Below are 22,699 nucleotides of genomic sequence, written 5' to 3' on the forward strand. Positions count from 1 at the left end.
GACGTGGATGATTTGGATGCTGGGGGGGGAGGGGTTATACCAAGGATTCCAGCTACTAACTACAGCTACTACTTCTACTACTGATGAGGCAAGCGCGCTGGGTTACATCCGTGGTCTGGTTTTCACTCACAACACTACCACTCCCGGTTATACTGTATTTTTTGAGTCACGCTGTAATTTGTTGAATAGATAGTTAGAGAATTAATGAGTTGATGATTGTTTGAGAATAACCGTGATTGCCGTGACATTAGGTGAACCGTCATTTGTAATTGAATTACTTCATTGGTGCCGCTGGGGTCAAACAAGTGCATGTCTTAACGCGTTGATGCTCTAAAGATAATTGCCTGTCATTTAAATATTAATGTGTCTTGTAGTACAGTGCTTGGATAGCGGTTACAATTATGGATTTGGGTAGGGAATTTAATATATGGAATTAGTGCTACCATAATTGGTACAAACAGAGAGTTATAATATTAAATATATTTATAATTATATGAACAGACATATTATTTAGAAGTAAGACTCGTTTCATATTATAATATTGAACCAGACAAAACATCTCAAGGACAAATTGTTTCAAACTACATTTTTTTTTGTATTTTTTTTTGGATGTGTTTGCGTATGTTAGTAGAACATTCTATAGACTCCTCTACAGACTATATTTATGCAGATGGATCTAAAATTCAATAATTATGTTATTATAATATTTAAAAACCGATTCAAGCTAGTTTTTCTTCAATAAACATCTTGTTTAATAAGGTTATTATTTTAAAGTTTTTTTTATTTCCAACAGATTTTTGATGAAGCGCTCGCTTTGATATGCAATTATATGAATCTGTTGTGTCATCGCTGTAGGTTTGGTTTGTCGAATAGACCAAATGTCAAATGTTCAGGAGACGAAAAGCAAATTTCATTATTCTATATTTAAATGCATGTAGGTATTTAAATTTTTGTTTTTACAGCATATGCATGCTGTATTCATTACAAAGTAATTTAAAGAAAAGGATGGTTATGGTCCATTTAGATACAAAAAAAATCATTCTGCATTAAACGGTCGATTTCGACAAAAACGGATATTCGACAAACTAATCCTATAGCGACGGTGTGTATTTTTTATTCTAGAACAACCTGAACTATGCAATTTGTATTGCTAGAGCTCCTGGAACGTGCAGCGTTACGTATAGCAACACTGACGAGGCGGGAGCATACGAGTATCAAATTCTCAACTACGATTCAGGTAAGGTTTTAATTGATAGTATGACTTCACTATTTTCCCTTCTCCAATATAAATTATTCTGCAAAAAAACAACGAGCATAGAAAATGCTACGGAATTTAAATTATAGATGATTTACGTTTTGTAATATTTCATTAGAATTGTATTTATGATAATGTACAATATTTTATATGTTTGTACACCTAACTAATTCCATAACTCAGATTGTAGACTAACTTTTTAAATGACTTATAACATTATTAAGTTATTTTATTGTAATACCTAATTTGATTTATAAATAATAATGACATATCTATATTCTTTTTTAGTTGTGCATTTACTAATTGGTGCAATGTGCACACTGCATTAAGATGCTAAAGGGTGAAACCCGGATTGAAAAGAGTACCAAAGTCCAATAATAGATTAAAACCAATATGAATTTTAATTTTAATAACATCAATTCCCCTTAGTCGATAGTAATAATTAGTTAAATATTTTATTCATAGTAATTTATACATTAAAATTGTAAGATTTTTTCAATAGTTATTAAATTATGTGGAAAAATAGACTGCGGTAAGTATAACGTGAAGTGTGACCGTTTCGAGAACAACAATCCTCCATAACTCTTTTCTCTTCATTCCCCTCGCCAAGCAATCATTATTCGTTATTTGTGCGTGCTGAAAATCCGTGTAAAGTGTATAAATGTATTAATAATAATGCAAAAAGGCTTGGCAGTGGTAGCAGGAGGATTATACGTTGTACCTACTGTGAAGAAGAAAAAACAAAATGAGCTCATTGGGCCTATAAAATAATGTCGGTGATAGAGTCGCTGCAATGACAGGTAGTTATTATTTGACATATCAGTGTTACCATATAACTAAAAATATCCCGACAGATTGGAAAAATGTAGGTAGGTAGCACATTTTGAACCAAAGTAGGGAAAAAAGTATTCTAATTCTGCCAATCCATTCATAACATATCGCAGCGCCACGACTGCGGCTATGACACTTCAAGTTATAATTTTAGCAGTCTAGTAAATACTGTATTTTATTATAATTAATACAATGTTTTTCCACAAAGAACTAAGCTTCCGTAGCGTGAGGTGACCTATGAATGGTGAATGCATTTTGATTAAAAATATCTCCCCACCCATTGTCAAACTTTACAAAATTACTAAGTACATAGTTATTATATTTAAAAATATTCAACGCATCATTTTATTTAAGTTTTTTTTTTTGGAAAGAAGAATATTTGAGTCAAAGTCACCCCACGTTACGGTGATAATATAATTATAGCTATAATTAAATACCATTATAAATTATTTTGTCAACAAATTCGTATGCAATCATAAAACATTGATTAATATTTTCGAGTACTTCATTCGGTTCGTTGGTTACTTCAAAAAAATTGCGATATGACCGTAAAAAATATTTCACAAAACAATGCCGGTGTGAAAGCTTCGAAATACGAAAAGCACATCTCGTAGGCTTTCGTCCAAAATCGCAAATCAACTTTTTTATTTTCCTTCGCAGTTCGTTGTGAGCATAACCCCCGCCCCCAGGCCTTGAGTCGCTGTGGTAACCCCATTTCTTTTTGAAAGCATGTCACTAGCATTTCTTTTTAAGAGCTTTCAAATGACGTCATATAATCATCTAAATCTGTTATAAACATCAAAAGAGGCACACTTTTTTATGTTTAGTACACGCCTGAAATATTAATAGGTTATGGAGATGAATTTTTATTTACGTGTCTTTTTAGAAGGGTGGAATTAGTCAATAGTAGAAATAGTAAAATCCGATATGAATAGTTCACACTAAGCTTTGTAAATCAAATTTATTTGTTTTCTTTGAGCTAAGACTATGATGTGTAGATAGTATTTGTTAGATTTTAAAATTGAATTAAATCCTGCCTAATTCAAGCATTAGTAGATAATAGTCAAAAAATATTTGTTTATCTATAAAATATCTAAAGCTATGCCATTAAACCATACACAACTTTGGATATTTTATAGATAGAAGAATATTTTTTATTATCGATTATGGTTTATTTAGGCAGAGCCTAATGAATTTTCACAAACTAACTAATGCCATCTGTAATATTGTGTATTTTGAATTCAATGTAAACAAATAAGTATGACTGAAGAAGTGTCTACTATTATTTTAGTAGCATACCTACCTAAAATATTATAGTGTGGTTTAGGCAGGGTTTAATTGAATTTTAAAAACTAATAAGCATCATTTTGTAAATAGTATTTATAGTTCAATGAAAACAAATAAGTATGACTGACAAAGTTTAGTACAATATATCGTCGCTTAAGAAACAACACCGCGGAAGTCAATTAATTAAAATTGTCAGGGGAAACAAAAAACGTCTCAAAAAATTGAAAATTGATCCAGTATCAATCCAGTAGTACGTCACAATGATGTCATATGACGTCATGTCGATCGGGCGACTTCAACTCGCAAGTTCTAACGGTCGCTAGCAAGTCGCCCGGGGAGACCAGAGTCGCCCGGTGTGGCTCGGCTCTAAGTATATAGTTTTTATTGTAGTGAAATTTTAAATGTTGTATCTGATTAATGTTTATTACTATCGTAATATTGTTTGATTTCCTGTCCCATGACAGAGCCACAGTTAAATAAAGATCTATCCCTGTAGCCCAAGATGATTTATTTTTTTCAGGCTAGGCCACATCATACCATATCAGCTAATCTGCCAAATTCAGCCTGTTAAAAAAACATAAATTTTAGATTTTGTCAAAAAACACTAGGTAGGCATGAAAGCTACGTTATTTTATATTTTTTTTGAAGTACATGTTACACAGTTCAGTTTTAGTAATTTTGGTAATCTCAAATTGTAGCTGATTTATACGTTGAATGAAACATTGTTAAATAAAATGGTAAAAGCTTCAAGGCTTAGTATAAAATGACATGTTTCATTGAACGACATATTTTTCCGTGGACAGTTTTGTTTACAAAACTCCGACGATCGCGGATTTAAAAATTCAACGATATAGCATTGCATAAAATGCTCACAAACACACGAGAACAATTAATAATTAATATATTTTTTTAAATAGTGGACTAAAGCCCGGGCTTATAAACGTTTATTGGTAATTAAACAAATACATTATAATTAAATTATGTAACCATTTTCTATGTAATTGTATAATCGTTTAATGTACCTTACAATACAAATAATTATACGTAGGTACATTATTGGTTGTGAACATCTTAAAATTATAACTTGTAATGTCCAAAATATATTAAAAAGAAATAAATTGAAATTGAAATTATTGTAATGATAGTCTTAAAAATGGCTAGTTTTTTTTAATTAGGTATTTAGCATAGGTCGCCTAGATCCAATAGTTCAGTATAGTATATAGAATATATACAATTCGTAAAAGTGGAGAAAATCAGAATATTCCGTAGTTGTACATTTTTTTTTTTTTAATTTTAATATATTATGATAAAAATACATGACATTAATTATTATAGAAAAATAAATGATTTAATCATGGCACCCACAAGGGGAGGGTTGACAGGGCTCTAGCCTGGAGGCCCGGGGTTAGAGGGGAAGGTGAATCCTTTACTGAGCCGTTTTTAAAGAGGCACCTAGCGGAAAAATACGAAGCTTGCAATTTGAGATTTTTTATTGATAATTTACAATTTCAACTGTATTAATTGTTAAATATGTATCTGAAAACATTACTGGATTATTTGTTAGTTTGGGTTAGTTTAGGTTAGGTAAGGTTGGGTTAGGTTAGGTTAGGTTAGGTTAGGTTAGGTTAGGTTAGGTTAGGTTAGGTTTGGTTAGGTTAACCTAACAAATAATCCAGTTTATCGGCTATTTTCAAACCGAACATTACCATATTTTTTATTTTAAGTCAAAGATAAACTTACAATTGTAAAAAATGTAATAAAATGTGAATTTGTTGAATCGGACCGCACCCTATTGTTACATATATGTTATGGTCATATTTATTATCAAAATTTAGTTTATTAAGTTGTCTAAGCATCACTTAAGAGATTTTTGACTAATTCATAGTTTTAATATTTTTTTATATCTATTTTAAAAAACATCGATTTTTATAAAAAATATAAATGTGTATAACTTGAAATTCTTTTATTTATATCAAATCAAGCTTCAATATTGGGACCATAGATAAATAACATATATTAGATACATATTTATTAATTAGTTGAAAATGTAGATTATCAAAAAAAAATCTCAAATTGCAAGCTTCGTATTTTTCCGCTAGGTGCCTCTTTAAAAAGGGTTCAGTAAAGGCTTCACCTTAAATGAGAAAAACACACCGCAAATTTGCTTAATAGTAAAAAAAGTCACCTGTGGGAGCTATTTTCCTTGTTGAGTATTAGCATTTAAAATACTCGACTCTGCTATGTAATTTTATGTGATATAATGATTGTAATAATTAAATGACAATTCACGTATAGAATTTTACTTTATAATTATTTTAAGTGTGTTTCCAGACTTTGATTTACAAAATAGGTTTTTATCCAATATGGCGAAGGTTTCCATATTACTTGAGTACCACAAAATGAGGTCGCGATCAGTGGTTCATAACATGGTGAGTGCCAACAACTCAATAAATCCAGTTGATTTATTTAAAAATCCCTAAAAATACACGGAATACCCTTAACGGCCCACGTGCTCGTCATAGGTCAAAATTGAGTTTTTATTGTATTTTCAAACCATGATCCTGGACACTCCTTAAACGTTGTAGATAATCTATTTATATAATTTTGAAGCCTTATTATCCTTTATTGTTATTTTAAACATTTGATGACTGCATAAAGTATTTTTATTACATAAAATAGTATTCTTTTAAACCTCTCGCTCCAATGTTTTAGAATATAGTCATATTTCGGTACATAACTGTGCAGTGGTGTTAAGATTTTTTACATTTATTAATTTTTAAACGCATTTATAAAACCATTAGTATAATTTATTATGAGATAATTTTTGTAAAATATTCACGATAAAAAATTATATTGATAATCTCTGTGATCCCAAATTTGACAAGAATTAGGCATTTTATTATTCAAAAAATCGGCAAGATTAACACATTTGAAGATGATTCTAAAGATATTTATTATAAGCTATGTTTTTGAACATTCAAGTGTGATAAACATCTTATGAATAATGATTGCTTTATAATAATTATTGACCTAAGAATAAGGTAGTGTTTTTTTGAAATACGCCATTTCTTTTGTCATTCCCTAGTGGTTAAGCTACAACATACGGCCGTAGCCATAAATTGACAAACTATAATTCAAGTGGACTGTATGTATTTCAGATGGTGGGAATGAGGGACCAAGGGCATCAACTTAGTATTGTGCATGGCAGGCACGTATATAGTTTATAGGCAATTTAGTTTAGCGAAAATACGTGAGAATGAAAAAATAAGAATAACGAAGAGTGAAAATGACAATTCAGTTGTATTAAACTAGAGTGGTTAGATGATGATAATAATTCTATAAAAATCACTTAGCCACTTTAATATAACATTATCTGTGGTTTTCTGTCTTTTTGACTATCACTGTGTAATAGCTTAAAGATTAAATTCACATCTTATCATTTTGAAATCCGATCATCTCTTTGACGAGCGTTTGCTTTCATCTTGCATTCACTTATATGAGACCCTTGAGTAGAGATCCTGTAACAGATTTAAAGTATCGGATCGGAGGTACAAACAAAAATACGGTAAAAGCATATATACTATTATATAAAACATGAAAGCCTTAATAAAAAAAAAATATATATATATATATAATAACGAATGAAAATGTCAAAATAAAAGAGGAAAATGCGACCTTTCTAATATCTATCAGTCAAGTGAAAACATGACTTTCAAGTTTTGGTTATTTCAGAATATTCGGTAATATTCCATAAAATTCATGTTGTTATTTTGTAACAAAATTCTTGATTGAAATATACCTACATAATACAATACGAAATGTATTATAATGGATAGGCTACCTTCAGTTTCTATCTCGTTGTACACACAAAATGACATCGCGCATGAATTCAATGTTTATATTCTGGTTGAACCGATTATGATCCTAATCTAATCCTTAAACCCGCATAAATATCTCATACCTACTATCCTCATTTATTGTTGTCATCCAGGCGCTTAACTATTTACGAGTCAACAGTCGCCCGTAATTGATACAAAAGCAGTTATTAGTAGACCACGACCGTGACAACTTGCTACCGTGTGACCGTCGTCCAAGCATTATTTCAATTCAAGTCTCATTACGAGCTCAGTCAATTAGACCACCTATTAAACAGTGTTGCCGGCACAGGGAAGTGTATACCGTGCGAGTGATAAACATAACCATTTACGTACTAGTATATGAGTGCATGACCCGGTATCTGCTGCAGCCATAAAGTCGTAGAACATTAAGGTTAATGCCTGGATCGGTTTCCGTTTAAATCACCATCCCCCAGCATCCACACCCACAATCATCCTAAATAACAGTCCAAAAAATCGCAGCCATGTTCTATTGTCTCTAGAAGTTTTTGATACGGTTTTTTTAACCGTTGATGATAAATCTATTTTAGATCAATAGGATCCTAAACAAAAGTTTTTTAAAAACACTGCATAGGGTTCCCACGTTCGGACTACAGTACCGCCCCATTTTTCTATAATATACTATCACTGCATCACCACCTATGTATTGAATTTTCAATCCACGAGTAAGCTGAAAGTAGGCAAAAAGGCGATAAGAGATACACAGAAAAACCTGCAGCTTTGGCTTATCTTTATTTATTGTACAAATAATGAAGTAAATATTATCATATTTAAAAAATATATAAAATATGTTTTATTATAATAAACTATCATGGTTGTATTATAACTAAAATAACACAATCAATAAACGAAGGTTTACATCATCAAACCCTAATAATATATCATTAAATAATAGTTACCGAAATATACTACATTCAAGAGGTGTAAAATCTTCAATAGTAGGAAACAATGGCAACAATAAATCCGTTAGAATTAAAAATTAAATTCCATAAAGTACCTGTGGTCGATAGCATAAATATTCTATGTTACAATAAGTGCTAACACTTTGATGATAACCTACCCTAGATAGCTGCCGTAGCGGCCGAAAGCAGTTTTGCGTATAGAATAGATGCGCATCTTTGTTTAATAAAGAGAGAATATTTACAATAGAGTTTTTGGCGAGACAATTTTTTTATGTAAAGTGAAAATATCAAACGATCATATTATGGAAAGCTGTAAAGAAGATTATTCAACACCCTTATTATTTTCAAATGATTACGACAAACTTATTGTAATTATTACAATAAGTGCTAATACTTCGATATAAACCTACCCTAGATAGCGGCCGAAAGCAGTCTTGCGTATAGAATAGATGCGCTGAAGGATAAAAGACACGTTAATATTCAAGAGGCCGGAAGGAAAACGATGATCGCGGGAAACCTAAACTCTAGAAAGAAACATAACATTCCGGAAGGTATGACTGTAAAAGGAACTTGCAGCAAATAAATGAGGGTACATCGCTATTATGACCGATATTTAAATTATACATTGGCAATAAGAGAGACCATACAAGAATATTATGCAAAAGCTATAAAAATAAATCGAGCATTTTTTAGAAATCCATTACATTTCTTTGAAACGTGCACGTAATTTATTTCACAGAAAAAAAGATTTTTTTCCGTAGTCATAAAGATCTTTACTATTGAACAAGTACCTATCTAGATGGTATGCATTTTTGAAAAACGTTTCTAGGAAAAGCTATTCAGAAGGCTTTTATGATGATAGAAATTTCATCCCACAAAAGCTTTTTATTCCTCTTTTAAAGTTGGCTGATTGAGTTGCAGCTCTTTCAGGTATACTTTAGTAAAAGCTCAACTTGTAATCTAAGAAAAGCACTATTTATTTTAACAAATTTTTGCATTAATTAATTTACAATTAAGTTACAGCGAAGAGTGAGCGAAACACATATCGTAGAAACAGCATATAGGTACATATATAATATGATAACTAGTACATCTTTTTCATTTCTGTTTTCGATACGTATCCGCCAAAATATTAAAACATGTTCTTTCCTTGGATTATGATGTTTTAAAACCGCTACCAGGCACACTTTTATAATTATTTAGCTATAATTATATCACTGGTGATAACCATTTTTTAAATTATCATAACCACCAATACATAAAATATTTTGAATTATATTTTTTATTGAAAATACATGAATTAAAAAAATCTGACGTTATAAATCATGTAACATATATTATCTTTAAAATATATATTATATTTATTTATTTAGAAAAGAGTATTAAGGCATTACAGCGATTGGCCAATGTGCCATAATACTTAATAAATACAAATTACAAAAATGACCTAATTACAAATAACAAACAAAATAACAAGAATGTATGTGCTTATATGTAGATTTTAAAGTAAAACGATAAATACAATTATAAATTTAACATATTTAACACGTCCACAAACATATAAAAAAATCGCCCGATATATAGCATCATATCTGATGGGGTATAATGAAGACCGTAGAGTTACGAGTGATATTGGTGGGAACATGAACACTAATATTTGCCGGTATATACGGATTGTAAATTAACCCACGAAGAAGTAAGAAGAAATGCGTTAAGAGAGCAATTACTCTTCGTGCGGATAAGGATTGCATTGATAACATTACCCTGAAGAAAAATACCTAGTCGGAAAATTCATTTTATTATCATTACCATAAGGAAAAAACAGTAAATTGAGAACAAATAATCATAATAATAATATTTATTACAGTAATGTATAATTTATAAAACAAAATTATAAATCGTTGAAATAAAAAAGAAGAAAAGTAGAAAAGCATAAAAGCAGCATATCCAATTATAAAAAAAGAATTTATGTAAATAGATATCAGAAAAAAAAATATATTGCAGTGCTTGAGTGCCGGAATGGAGGTATTGAACATGTCAATACTATTAGAAAAATAGGGACACGAAATTGGATTATACTCAACAGTTGGAGGCAGTCAAAACATATTGAATACAAATCCTTCAGATAGTGTAGTTAGAAGCAATCTTATATTACCGGAACGTATATCCTTGAAAGTTATTTCTCGTTAGTCCACATTTTTATGATAATAATGCATATATTATAATATTATAATATTATGTTGTAGTTTCAAAAGTATTTATTTTTAACAAATTTAATGATTTTTTATAGACGGAGTTCCAATAATTCCTCCAGAGCAGGCCGGAGCTGAAATATTCAACTGCCCTGATGATTTTATAGTCATTAATGGAATTCGTCTTTGTGGAGAGAGACTGAACGATGCGAGTATTAGTGAAGACTTCACATTGAACGCCCCTGTAACTGGTAGGTTAATATATAATATTTTAATATTAAATAGAATACAAATATTTAAACAGTTCTATTGAATATTCGTATAAGTATTTTGGTTGAACACAGTTATTGCCCTCTCAATTGGCATTATAAATGACAGCTGAATTTTGCATCTTCAAAGAATAAATGGATAATGCTCCCGATTTCTAAGATACTTAGTTATTAGACATACATAAACCAATACTACAAAATAATTACAAGATAAAAAAATAACTTTTTATATACCACGTTTTTAAATTTTCTGTTGATTAAGATTAAAATGTCTGGCTAGTCGGGAAATTAGTTAAAAATCTTCAATCGTCCAATATAAATCTTGGACAAACGAGAAAAAAATGTACTGGACACACAAGAAAAAATTAGTACTGGACAAATAAGAATACGAGCTAATAAAAACGTGGTAAAATGGTAGAGTTCTCATTCACACCACGTATAAGTCGGAAAAAGTACTTGGCCAAATATAATAATTAATATTGTGTACAGGTGCAGTCTGCTAAAAAAATACAATTCTAATGGAATAAGCCAAACAAAGCTCTATTGTGTAAACTTTAAACGTATGTACAACTATATACGTTTACCAGTTTATCGCATAATAGAACTTTTAACAATGTGTAAAGTTTATACATACGAGTTTGAACCATGTCCGGTAAGTCACTTATACCTGAATGTAGCTGTTTGTATATGAAAATAATATCTGAGAAGTTGTAATTACATGCCAGGTAAACTAATCGTTGGACATAATAATTGCTTCGGAAACTTGGATAAACGTTTAAATAATGACATGGCTCACACTATATTATTGAATATTAGAATTTAATTTTGTTATTACACTGATAAATGTTGTTACAATGACTAGTTCTTACTAAAGATAAATCATACAAGTGGTTCGACATTCATATTAAATTTTATTAAAAGAGTTAAAATGAGTATTTCAAAAATCTATTAATTTACATCCTGGATCAAATAAATTTTAATTAGTTTCATGGCTCTTTGGATGTAGTTATCTTAATAAATTTGTAAGATTTGTAAATCCAGCGAAATACGTTTTACACAATTAAAGGGGTCCTTCGAAAAAGGGTCTGTTTATATAATATGCAACAAACCAACATTTTACAGGAGAAAGAAAACATAGGTAAATAAATAAATAATGAGAATTCCGGTGATGTATGGTAATATTTTTCATCATTGAAATTTTGCTTAACTTAAAAATTTAAATCATGGTGGCCGAATGTTGTGGGTTGAATCCTGGATCTGGCATGTGTTTGGATAATATCAACCTATTAGTTTCAGCAAGTGGCTAACACCCATTTCTCGTGTACAATCTTCCACTCCGTGGAGGTCCATTATGTTATTCTTAGGATCGGGCATGGTCTAAAGAAATTCTAACTAAAAATTAACTAAAATCCTTGTTATTTATTTGTTAAGTGTTTTCCTCTCTCGTATAAAAATAGTTTTTGCATACGGGTTACCTTTGCAAGGTAAGCTTTCATATTATTATAAATATATAACATTAATTTATTAATAATGTGAAATTTCTCAAAATTTATTAAACGAATAGTATTCAGAAATAGATATTTGATAAAGTATGTATTGACACATATGGACACATCAATTTTGTTGATGGTGTGACATGAATTTTTATTTGTTTTAAAAATTGTTTATTTACATTTTTTATGTATCTGTAATATAACAGAGAATGAATAGTGAAAATAAAATTTTCATATCGTTTTATTATCATCGTATAATATTATATATCGTATAATATTATTATACTTATGCCTAATTTGAAAACACTTCTGAGAAATATATACAGGGGGTCCTCATTATCCGAGGGTAATTGGGATCGAAAAAATTCTTCTTAAAGCGCTTAAAGGGCCAAAAATACTTAGTAACTGGGTTTAATAAAATTGGGGCACGATAAGAAAAAAAAAAGACACGTGAGCAAGACAGAAATAGCGTAGGAGTATGGGATTGAAAGATTGAAAGTAGCATTGAATGACTGTGTTTATGACTGAATTTTCCTGAAAATTCGTTAAGACGATACATACGTGTAAAGATGACTAAAAACGTTACCCATTTACTTGAAAAAGAAAACATGTCAATGAATATATTATTATTGTTACTAATAGAACAATAAACAGAACATTAAATGGACGCATGTTGGATTTATATGACAAATTATATTTCGTTCGTCATGCGTCATTTGCACCCACGACCTGCAATCCGCGCATCCCCTAGCCACGATCTTTTTAGACCATGCCTCAACTGAGGTATAGCCTTAACGCGGTGACTCGGATAACGAATACTCAAAACTGACAACCCCCTGAGTACTAACGCTAGAAAAAATATTTTTGAAAAAGTACCTACGCCCCTCCGGATTCATGCCAATGTGGCACGGGTCTAGGACGATTTGGCACCGCGAACTGGCCTCCGGCGATTGGTCTCCGGTAATTGGCCGCCGGTACAATCGGATGCCAATATGCATTTATGCATAATAATATACATGTTTAAGCTTTATTATAATATTAAGTCGATAAAACGCTGAAATATAATGTTATTTTCATTCTAACATCTAACATTATTTTTAATATTTGTTGTAAATATAAATAAGTACCCATGTATAGACAATAAATTAATTGATTATGCACATCTTTAAGTTTTAACGAGGGAAGAATTATTTTCTTTTAATAAATATCATAAGGCATAATTATTATTCTCAATCTATATTAAAAATGTATCAAGCACGAAATGTATAAGGTACAACTACTGATAAGATAGAAGCATATTAAACTGACTTGCTTATTTACTCCAACAAGTCGTAACGTACGTCTATTCCTTTGCGCATTTAATTCAACTGTGCGGCGTCCAATCCTCCCGGAGGCCAATTGGGTCGGCGTCCAATTGGGCCGGCATCCGATTGTACTGGCGGCCAATTACAGGAAGCCAATCGCCGGAGGCCAGTTCGCGGTGCCAAATCGTCCCATTCCCTGTGGCACCAACCACTATGCTATGCGAGTAATATCTAACTTAATTGCTTTTGCAATACTCCTTCTGAAAATTTTCAAATGGTTATAATATATTTCACAGACGTATTTTCAAAATATATTCGTTCAAGAGAAGAATTTTACGTTCTTAAATCTTATAAATGATTTTTTGAATAAAAATAATAGTTAATGTAATGTATGTTTTTTTTCCGACCATGTCCGATCCTAATAGGATCATATTATGGGCCTCCACAGAGTAGAGGTTTGTATTAATAGATTTTGTTTTTACGAGAAATGGATGTCAGCCACTTGCTCAACCTATTAGGTCCATACCCTGACTCACACACAAATTGAAAAAATATGTGTACTTGCCAGACCCAGGATTCGAACCTGGGACCTACGGCATGATAGTCCAACGCTTAAGCCGCACGGCCACCGTGGGTGTATATAATATGTATATGATATGTAAATAATATGTATATAATATGTAAAAAAATATTAATATTCAATTAGATAATTACTTAATAATTATTGTACATATATGAAAAAATTACAAATAAATCTGGCTAACGGCAAGTACCGTCTATAAGTTATGTCAATAGGTACTAGGTACAATAATTATTTACACTTAATTATTACAAAGATTAAATTTAATATACTTCAAGCCTGTAAATATTGAACGTATAAAATATTAATTTATAAAACATATATAATTTTGAAAAACACTTTCTGAGAGAGTATACTTTAACCAATAGAAAAAATCTTTTTTTTTGAAAAAAGTAAGTCACCCCGACGGAGAATCGAACCCCGTATCTCCCGGGTTTACGCGCCCCATCCGTCGTATTTAACCATAATAATAATCAAAATGATAAATTCTTAAATCTTTTGAATTATTCGTTGAATAAAAGAAATAGTTAATTATATATTAATTTATACTTTAAATCTAAAGCCTAGACTATTATAATATAATTACGCTTTCTATAAATTAATCGTCAACTAAAGATAGTTAAAGCTGAAACTGTCAAGAATACATGATTAACTCAGTTAATCGTTAAGCCAGTTACATACATATTGGATAATAGTGTATCTTTTATATATGTATACTAGACTAACAACAAGGAAATTGAAATTGAAAAAAAAACGCTAAGTGAAAAAAAATTGCAACTAATACAGAAGAGCAAAACCATTACTAAATTAACTAAAATACGTCGTATAGTAATATAATATCTTGTTTTCCCAATTTGTGTATGTACATAATGTCAGTAGAGGTAGGCTGTTAAGAGCATACTAAACTTTGTCAGTCATACGTATTTGTTTTCATTGAACTCAGAATATAATCTAAATATTGTGTTTGTTAGTTTTTAAAATTCAATTATACCCTGCCTAATCCTAGCCATCGTAAATAATTGCCAAAAACTATTTTATAGATATAAGAATATTTTTTATCGATTGTGGTTTGGTTAGGCAGGACTAAATTTATTTTAAAAACTAACAAATTTCATCTGTAATATTATATTCTTAATTCAATGAAAACAAATAAGTTTGACTGACAAATTTTATACAGTTTAGTATGCACTAATTATGTCGGATATTAACAGCCTACCTGACATATTATGTACATTCGTGACATGAACTGTAAAGGTAAAAGCAAGATACATGTTATATATACTTAAAATAATGATGCAGGATGCACATTTTGATAGTTTCGTGGATGGCTAAATGGATGAACGAAGCAATCATTAGTGAACACTCTATTATAAATAGACTTTCTTCGATTTGTTGTTCATGATTATTAAATGGCAAGGTAAAAAAATAATCGTGGAATTTTAATTACCACAAAAATGCACAGACTACAGTTAAAAGAATGGCTATCAACAATGTATTTGAGACGTATTCTGTGCGTACCGGATAATCTGGAGAGACTGGTAGTTTTAGGTAGCCTACTGTAGGTACGCTGGAGCCGTGTCCGGAACCTTCTACGTAATATGCAATTTGCCGTATCACAGTTTGACGTGAAATATTGTATTGGAAATATTACATGGCCGTATATTAAAGACAGCCCAACCGCTTTGGGTCGTATAGTACTGACATAAAATTCATGTCTAAATAAAACACGGCTTTTGTTGGTTTACACTTTACAGGAAGCTAGCAGCAAACACATATATTGGAATATTTGTCAGGTTAGGTTAAGTTAGGTTAGGTTTTCATTCTTGAGTTTATGAATTTTGCCAAAACCAGTTATGAAAATTGAATTAATGTTCATAATGAATCTAATAAAATTCGAGACCGTATAGTATACGGTCATCTCTTTCCGATAGATTTATCACGATTAACTGTACCACGGTGAATTTTTTTACGTAAAATTCACATGAAACTCGCTGGAGCGACTCAGTGAATGATTCACTATATCATGAGAGAAGCAAAAAATCGATAGGGAAAGAAAGTTTCGGTCACACAGAAGATGACGGAATGTCAAGGTGGTCACGATCCTCACCTATGAAGGGAATGACAAAGAAGAGAGATATTTGGTCAAGTTGCAGGTTAGAGGCATTAAAAACAAGTTATTTTCAATTAGACGGAAATCAAGAGATCTACAAATAAATTTTTGACAAAAGCCCTTTGTCACCGAATACTAAGAAATGTGAAGCAAAATCATTTACTGACGTTACGATCTACAGTCACGAAGTAGAAATGTTAACGAAAATAATATAGTGAAATACATAAAATAGAACGCATTTATTCGAGCATTTATTTGTGGTTGTAACAATATGATGCGAAGGTCTCGAATCTCGATCGTACAAAGGGAGATTTCCATTCAGATGAACTCAACCGATGTATTCATGCAATGGAATTGAATCACCACTGTGGGATGTTTTGCATCGTAAATCCGAAACGTTTCGTGTAAAACGATCGAAGATATCCCTTTTTTAACAACATAACTTTACCCCGTATAGTGTGCCTACATACTATAGTATATGTCTATTGAATAATAGTTACGGATTAAAAGATCCGGTCTAAATTCCGTTGGTTTGGCGAAATTTACCCGAACTAATGCAAATAACTACAACGAAGTTAGTGATGCTTTACAGAATCGGGTTTGGGCTCTTTGGCGTATGGTAAAAATATAAATTTTGGCGAACTAGTCTTTATTAGTAATAATAGACAATCTTATAGACTTATAAATATAAATGTTAATTTAATATAATATATATACATACGGTTATCAAATAAAATATATAAATATTGAACTTTTCTCTCAATAGGTTGATTTTATTACCACATATCGTCCAGATCAAAATAATTTAATTCATGCCACAAAAAATCAGTAATCATGTTTCTGAAGCTTTCTCCATTGACAGTAACTACATTGCCATTTTTTTTCAAAAAAAAATAAGGACCAATTATACCTCCAGATTACAACCTCACTAAACTGTTGATTTTGTGTATGTAAAGGCGTTTCAAGAATAACGTGTGGGTTTTTATTACTCAAAATACGACAAATGTGATTATTTATGAAGCCATTTAACCAAAATGAGCTTTATTGCTAAATAATTTTTTCATGAAATAATAATGGGTCTATTTCAAGTATCTCTAAAGCCCAATCAGCAAAATTTCGACACACCAAATGGTCATTCACCTTAATTTTTGTGTTAAGGGGGGACATGCTCAGCGTAGGTCAAAATGGAGCTTTTGTTCTATTTTCAAAGAATGATCCTGGACATACCTTAAAAAAACCGTTAAAAATCGGTTAGGTACATGTTAAAACACGCGCATTAACATCATTTTATTCCCTACTTCAATTATAGTTTGTCAATTTATGGCTACGGCCGTATGTTGTAGCTTAACCACTGGGGAATGCCAAAAGAAATGGCGTATTTCAAAAAAACACTACCTTATTCTTAGGTCAATAATAATTATTATAAAGCAATCATTATTCGTAGGATGTTTATCACACTTGAATGGTTAAAAACATAGCTTATAATTAATATCTTTAGAATTATCATTAAATGTGTTAATCTTGCCCATTTTTTTAATAATAGCCTAATTCTTGTCAAATTTGGGATCACAGAGATTATCAATATATTTTTTTATCGTAAATATTTCACTATAATAATGTCGATATAAATTATACTGATGGTTATATAAATGCGTTTAAAAATTAAAAAATGTAAAACATCTCAACACCACTGCACATTTATGTACTGAAATAGGACTATATTCTAAAACATTAGAGCGAGAGGTTTAAAAGAATACTATTTTATGTAATAAAAATACTTTATGCAGTCATCAAATGTTTAAAATAAATATAATGGATAAGGCTTCAAAATTGTATAAATAGATTATCTACAACGTTCAAGGTATGCCCAGGATCATGCTTTGAAAATAGAAAAAAGCTCCATTTTGACCCACGCTGAGCACGTCCGCCCATTATTTAAGTCTTCAAATGAAACTTTTTATGAAGAATATTTCGTCTAGTGCCATAAGAAGTCCATTTTCTTATGGCTCTTAAAATGGATCCTATGGCAATTTAAAAATCTATACCTAGTACTGATATTTGATAACCCTTCATTATAACATCGATAAATATTATAGATTATTATTTATAATGTGTTTTCATTAACCCACTTTCATTGTAATAGTACCACAATATGTATATAATATTATATTATATACTAACAATGACATTAATATGCACGAAGCATCTGTAAAATAAAATGACACTCACTTTGTGTAGGGTCTGCCGGATGGCGAAATTCATATTTTAATATCGGTATCCTACGCTCAAATGAACATTCTGCTTGCAAGCGGTCTGGTGATACCGCTGGGTCTGCCCATACAAAATTTCTGACTGTCATTTCCGTTATTATTGTGTTACAAAATGCCAATGTGCCTAGTTAAAAATTGTAAAAAAAAAATCTACGTAACACTCCAAGAAAGATGGGATATCATTTTTCATGTGTTAGTATTATTTATTATTGATAAAATGCCATTTTAAGATATTGATGAATGTTTATTCAATGCAATTGAATGGCAGAAACCATTGGACAGACGCCTGTGATGCGTTGGACTCATTTGCGTCTAATCTTCGAGAAGTTGTAAGTAACCGAGAATCTCTTTCTAACGAATGACACTAATACGCCATTACAATAAAGGTTATATTACTATTAATTCTCGAAGCTTGTATCGCATAATGGAAATAGATACGTCATATGGTCACGTGACGTATACCTATACATCTGTGAATGATTTTCATGCACAATTTCTCGTGCGCGCCGATATGAAGTGAGTTGTCCATTTAATAATACTCGTATGTCATTGTATACTGATAAAATAATTATTGGTGTGTCTGTCTGTATGCTTGTTTGATTGAAAGGTACTCGATGTCGCTACCTGAAAGCAACGGTGAGATAAAGTGAAAAAAAAACAAATTTGAGATAAGTATTTCCGTATCCGGAAATTTGTACGTAAACAGTTCACCGTAGGACACTTATTCGTGCGCTGAAGTACGGGAAATATGAGTTCGTGTAACATTTAATCAAATGACGACTTCTTTGTTGAACATTTCACCGTAGAATACATTATTGTGGGTATCTTACAAAATGCGGCGATATGTTCACGTACTGCGGCGCACGAATAAGTGTCCCACGATGTACCGCATACGTACAACTTATATTTAACCAAGTATTCCAATCGATTGCAATATATTCCATATGAAGCAAACATTACAGTTAAATTAACTCGAAAGTAGGACTTTTTACTTATCCCACTCTTGCTTTCGGGTGGCGATATATCAAAATAAACTTCATGTAAATATTATGATGGCGCGGGTAGAAAAGTACAGGCTTACAAATCGAACAATCTCCATATCAGAGGTAAACTATTATGAAAATACATCGCCAACTTTACAGGAGAAGCAAATTAGTATTGTTTATTGCTTTAAACATTTAGTATTTATTACGGAGTAGATTTAAAATACATATTCTTTTTTCTGAGATATGTTTTTAAAAATCATCTTTTTTCATTGTGTATTTCTATTACTTCTTTCCATCTTTCACACGAATAACGTCGTAGGAAATCACTGGTTATAATATAATAAAAGTAGATTAGAAGTTAGCAACAAACTACGTGATGATACAAACTTCGAACATGTTTTCAATAATGAAAAAATATTTAATTTCTGACATAAAGAATCGTCACTGAATTATTCTAACAGGCAGTTAAATAATATGTCTCGCCTAGTTATTATTATTACAATAGTTAACATCATGATAAAATATTTCAATCTGGGTTTAATGTGACAATATAAAAAATAATGAGATATCAAAGCAGGATTATCCACAATAAAAAAAAACATTTATTTTTACTTGCTATTTATTTTCACGATGATGAAAACCAGACATTTTAATACAGATAATACTTTGGTATTCCTATCACTATGCCGATTGAAATAGTAGATATAGTGAGATATAAATAAATAATATTGCAGTTGTTTTGAGTACTTGAAGAATATTATGAAAATAGTATGAATGTTCAATATCTATAGAGTTACAAGTTAATGATACTTCGAACACTGGAGTATTGCCTAATATTATCCTTAGAAATACTAATACAAAAACTACCCTCCCCCAGTTTTTAAAGCACATAATATTATAATATTGTGAATTCATTTTATTGGTTAGCATGTTTATTGGAAATATAAAATTTTGAAAAACCTTAGAAAACAATTTTGAACCAAGTGAGATTTCCACTTTCCATTTTAACTTACCTACCGACCCAAGTGTTGTTTCTCCGGTAAGTAAGTGGTTAAGGGGGATGCTTATATCAGCTGAGGCGCCTAGCTGAAAAATATGAAGCTTGCAATTTGAGACATTTTCTTGATAATTTACAATTTCAAGTGTATTAATCATTAAATAATATATATAGAACAATAAAAAGAAGAATATATTTTTAAATCAAAGATAAACTTACAATTATTGTAAAAAAATGTTATAAAATGTGGATTTGTGACAGGACCACGTCTTGTTATTACATTATATTTTATGGTTATATTTATTATTAAAATTTAGTTTATTAAGTTTTCTATTTTTTTTTGTACAGATTTTTGACTAATTCATAGTTTTAATATTTTTATATCTGTTTTAAAAACATCGCTTTTTATAAAAATAAAAATGTGTATAAATTGAAATCCTTTTTATTTACTCAATATTTTTGCAAAAAATATATTATGATGGTGACACACGGTAGGGTTGATTTATTATACCTAATTAGTTTGACGATAGTTTTTTTCATATTTCATCATTATTTTTATATATTTTTAATATCATAAAAATCATAAACCGTATTATTACGTTATAATGCTATCTTTTTAAATTACCACCCACACACATTTAGATGTAATGATAACGACCACATGTTATATATTGTTAAAAATGAAAAGAATATAAAATTAAACTATAAATGTAAATAATTAATTAATTTTTATAAAAAAAAACTAGTCACGTATGTAGAAACATAATCTTATTATATTTAGTGTAGGTAGCAATTTAATTTATCATATTACCACCAATCTACACTGTCAAGTGTTTTGAAAATGTTTTTTTTAAATCTGTAAGTTATTTAAAAAAATCAGTTTACATAATAAATTACTAAATGCAGTTTAATTATTTTCTGCATTGTTAAGTTTCAATGTTCTGACGTCATATTTGATCAAGTAAAATATCCGGTTAAATATTTTTCCATGTTTATTCATCCATGAAAAGTTACATTGTATTTTTTTTTCTTTTCAGAACTGAGCGCTGGACCAATTGTTTTTATTTTTCGCACAAACGGGAACGTAACTGGCAGAGGCTTCAAGCTGTTCTACAAACAAAACCCTTGCATTTCACCCCGAAATTAGCATGTGATTTTTTTTACTTTTTATACAGCAGTTTTTATTAAGAATGTAGTTAAAACTAAAACTTTTAAAAGCATTTGTGCTTAACTGTTCTGGTATGTAAAAAAGCTATATAAAAGAAATGTAATATATGTTCTTTATTCTTAGAAATCTCAGTCTAACAATTTTAGTTGTAGAGAATTAAGGCTCTTTGTTATTTTAAATCGTAAGTTTAAATTTTAAAACAAGTAATATACCTATTACTTATTATTTATATATACGATTGATTTGTCATAAACATCTTAATCTTGAGATGGTTTTTTTTTTAAATATATATTATCTTCCTAATGCTGTAGATACACCGCACTCCATGATACAACTATTTTTGTTTATATATATTAATGTCTTTATAATCACTTGGTATATTTAACTAAAAATGACAAAATTGTAAAATGTGAGGCATGACTCTTTTTAAGCGACTCAATTGTTCAATTGTGAAAATTTAATTATTGTAAGCGCAGACGGATCCATATGCGTTTTTTTTTTTTAATATAAAGTTGTCAAGGAAACATCACGGGTAGAATACGAGAAAGTATAACAAATATTATTTTCGCTAGCGTCCGGGATTTGCTTGATTACGCCAGCTGTCGAATGCTATGTGAATCAATGCCGCATGAATGCAATAACTTGCAGCACTGTTTGTCTTTCAATACATTTCAATTTATTAAAAATTACATAAATTTTGATTTTTAAGATTTTATTTGACAAGCCAGAAGGAATAGGTACTAAGAACTGTTTGGCCTCATTCATAATATTAAATTGATATTGTAGAGTCAGACGTACAAAAAAATGAAGCTTAAAAATATTTCTTCTTCTTCTACTTGCAAACTTAATTTGAAAACAAATTTAATGGTGAAATAAAACGAATTCAAAGTATATAGTAATTATTATTATTATTATTATTAAAAAAGCATGTTCGAAGTTTGTTGAAAAATAGATAAAAATGGTGACTGATGAAAATAACCGATTTTACAATCAACCTCCAGTTTAATATTATTTAGGTAACAAATTAAATTAGATTTGATGATATGAATATTGTACGCAAAATCAGAATCTAAAAAAAGTGGAAGTAATCCACTAGTTGTAATTAATAGAGGAGAATATTGAAGTAAGTGTATTTCTAGATAGAATTTGTTTCGCCATA

General features: G+C 30.3%; 1 protein-coding gene across 1 annotated transcript in view; it reads left to right on the forward strand.

The window, feature by feature from the left end:
• LOC147075863 (uncharacterized) overlaps positions 1-22,404 on the forward strand; it is a 67,945-nt gene extending 45,541 nt beyond the window's left edge. Inside the window, exons 5-7 of the mRNA XM_085942192.1 lie at positions 1,123-1,237; positions 10,462-10,614; positions 21,410-22,404. Of these exons, the coding sequence (XP_085798318.1) occupies positions 1,123-1,237; positions 10,462-10,614; positions 21,410-21,519 (378 nt within the window). The 3' untranslated portion in view covers positions 21,520-22,404. The remainder of the gene's footprint in view (positions 1-1,122; positions 1,238-10,461; positions 10,615-21,409) is intronic.
• The last annotated feature ends 295 nt before the right edge of the window (positions 22,405-22,699 follow it).

Source organism: Rhyacophila brunnea, unplaced genomic scaffold (assembly GCF_057557595.1).
Source record: "Rhyacophila brunnea isolate RB1 unplaced genomic scaffold, BYU_Rbru_1.0 scaffold_14, whole genome shotgun sequence".
Taxonomy (NCBI): Eukaryota; Metazoa; Arthropoda; class Insecta; order Trichoptera; family Rhyacophilidae; genus Rhyacophila; species Rhyacophila brunnea.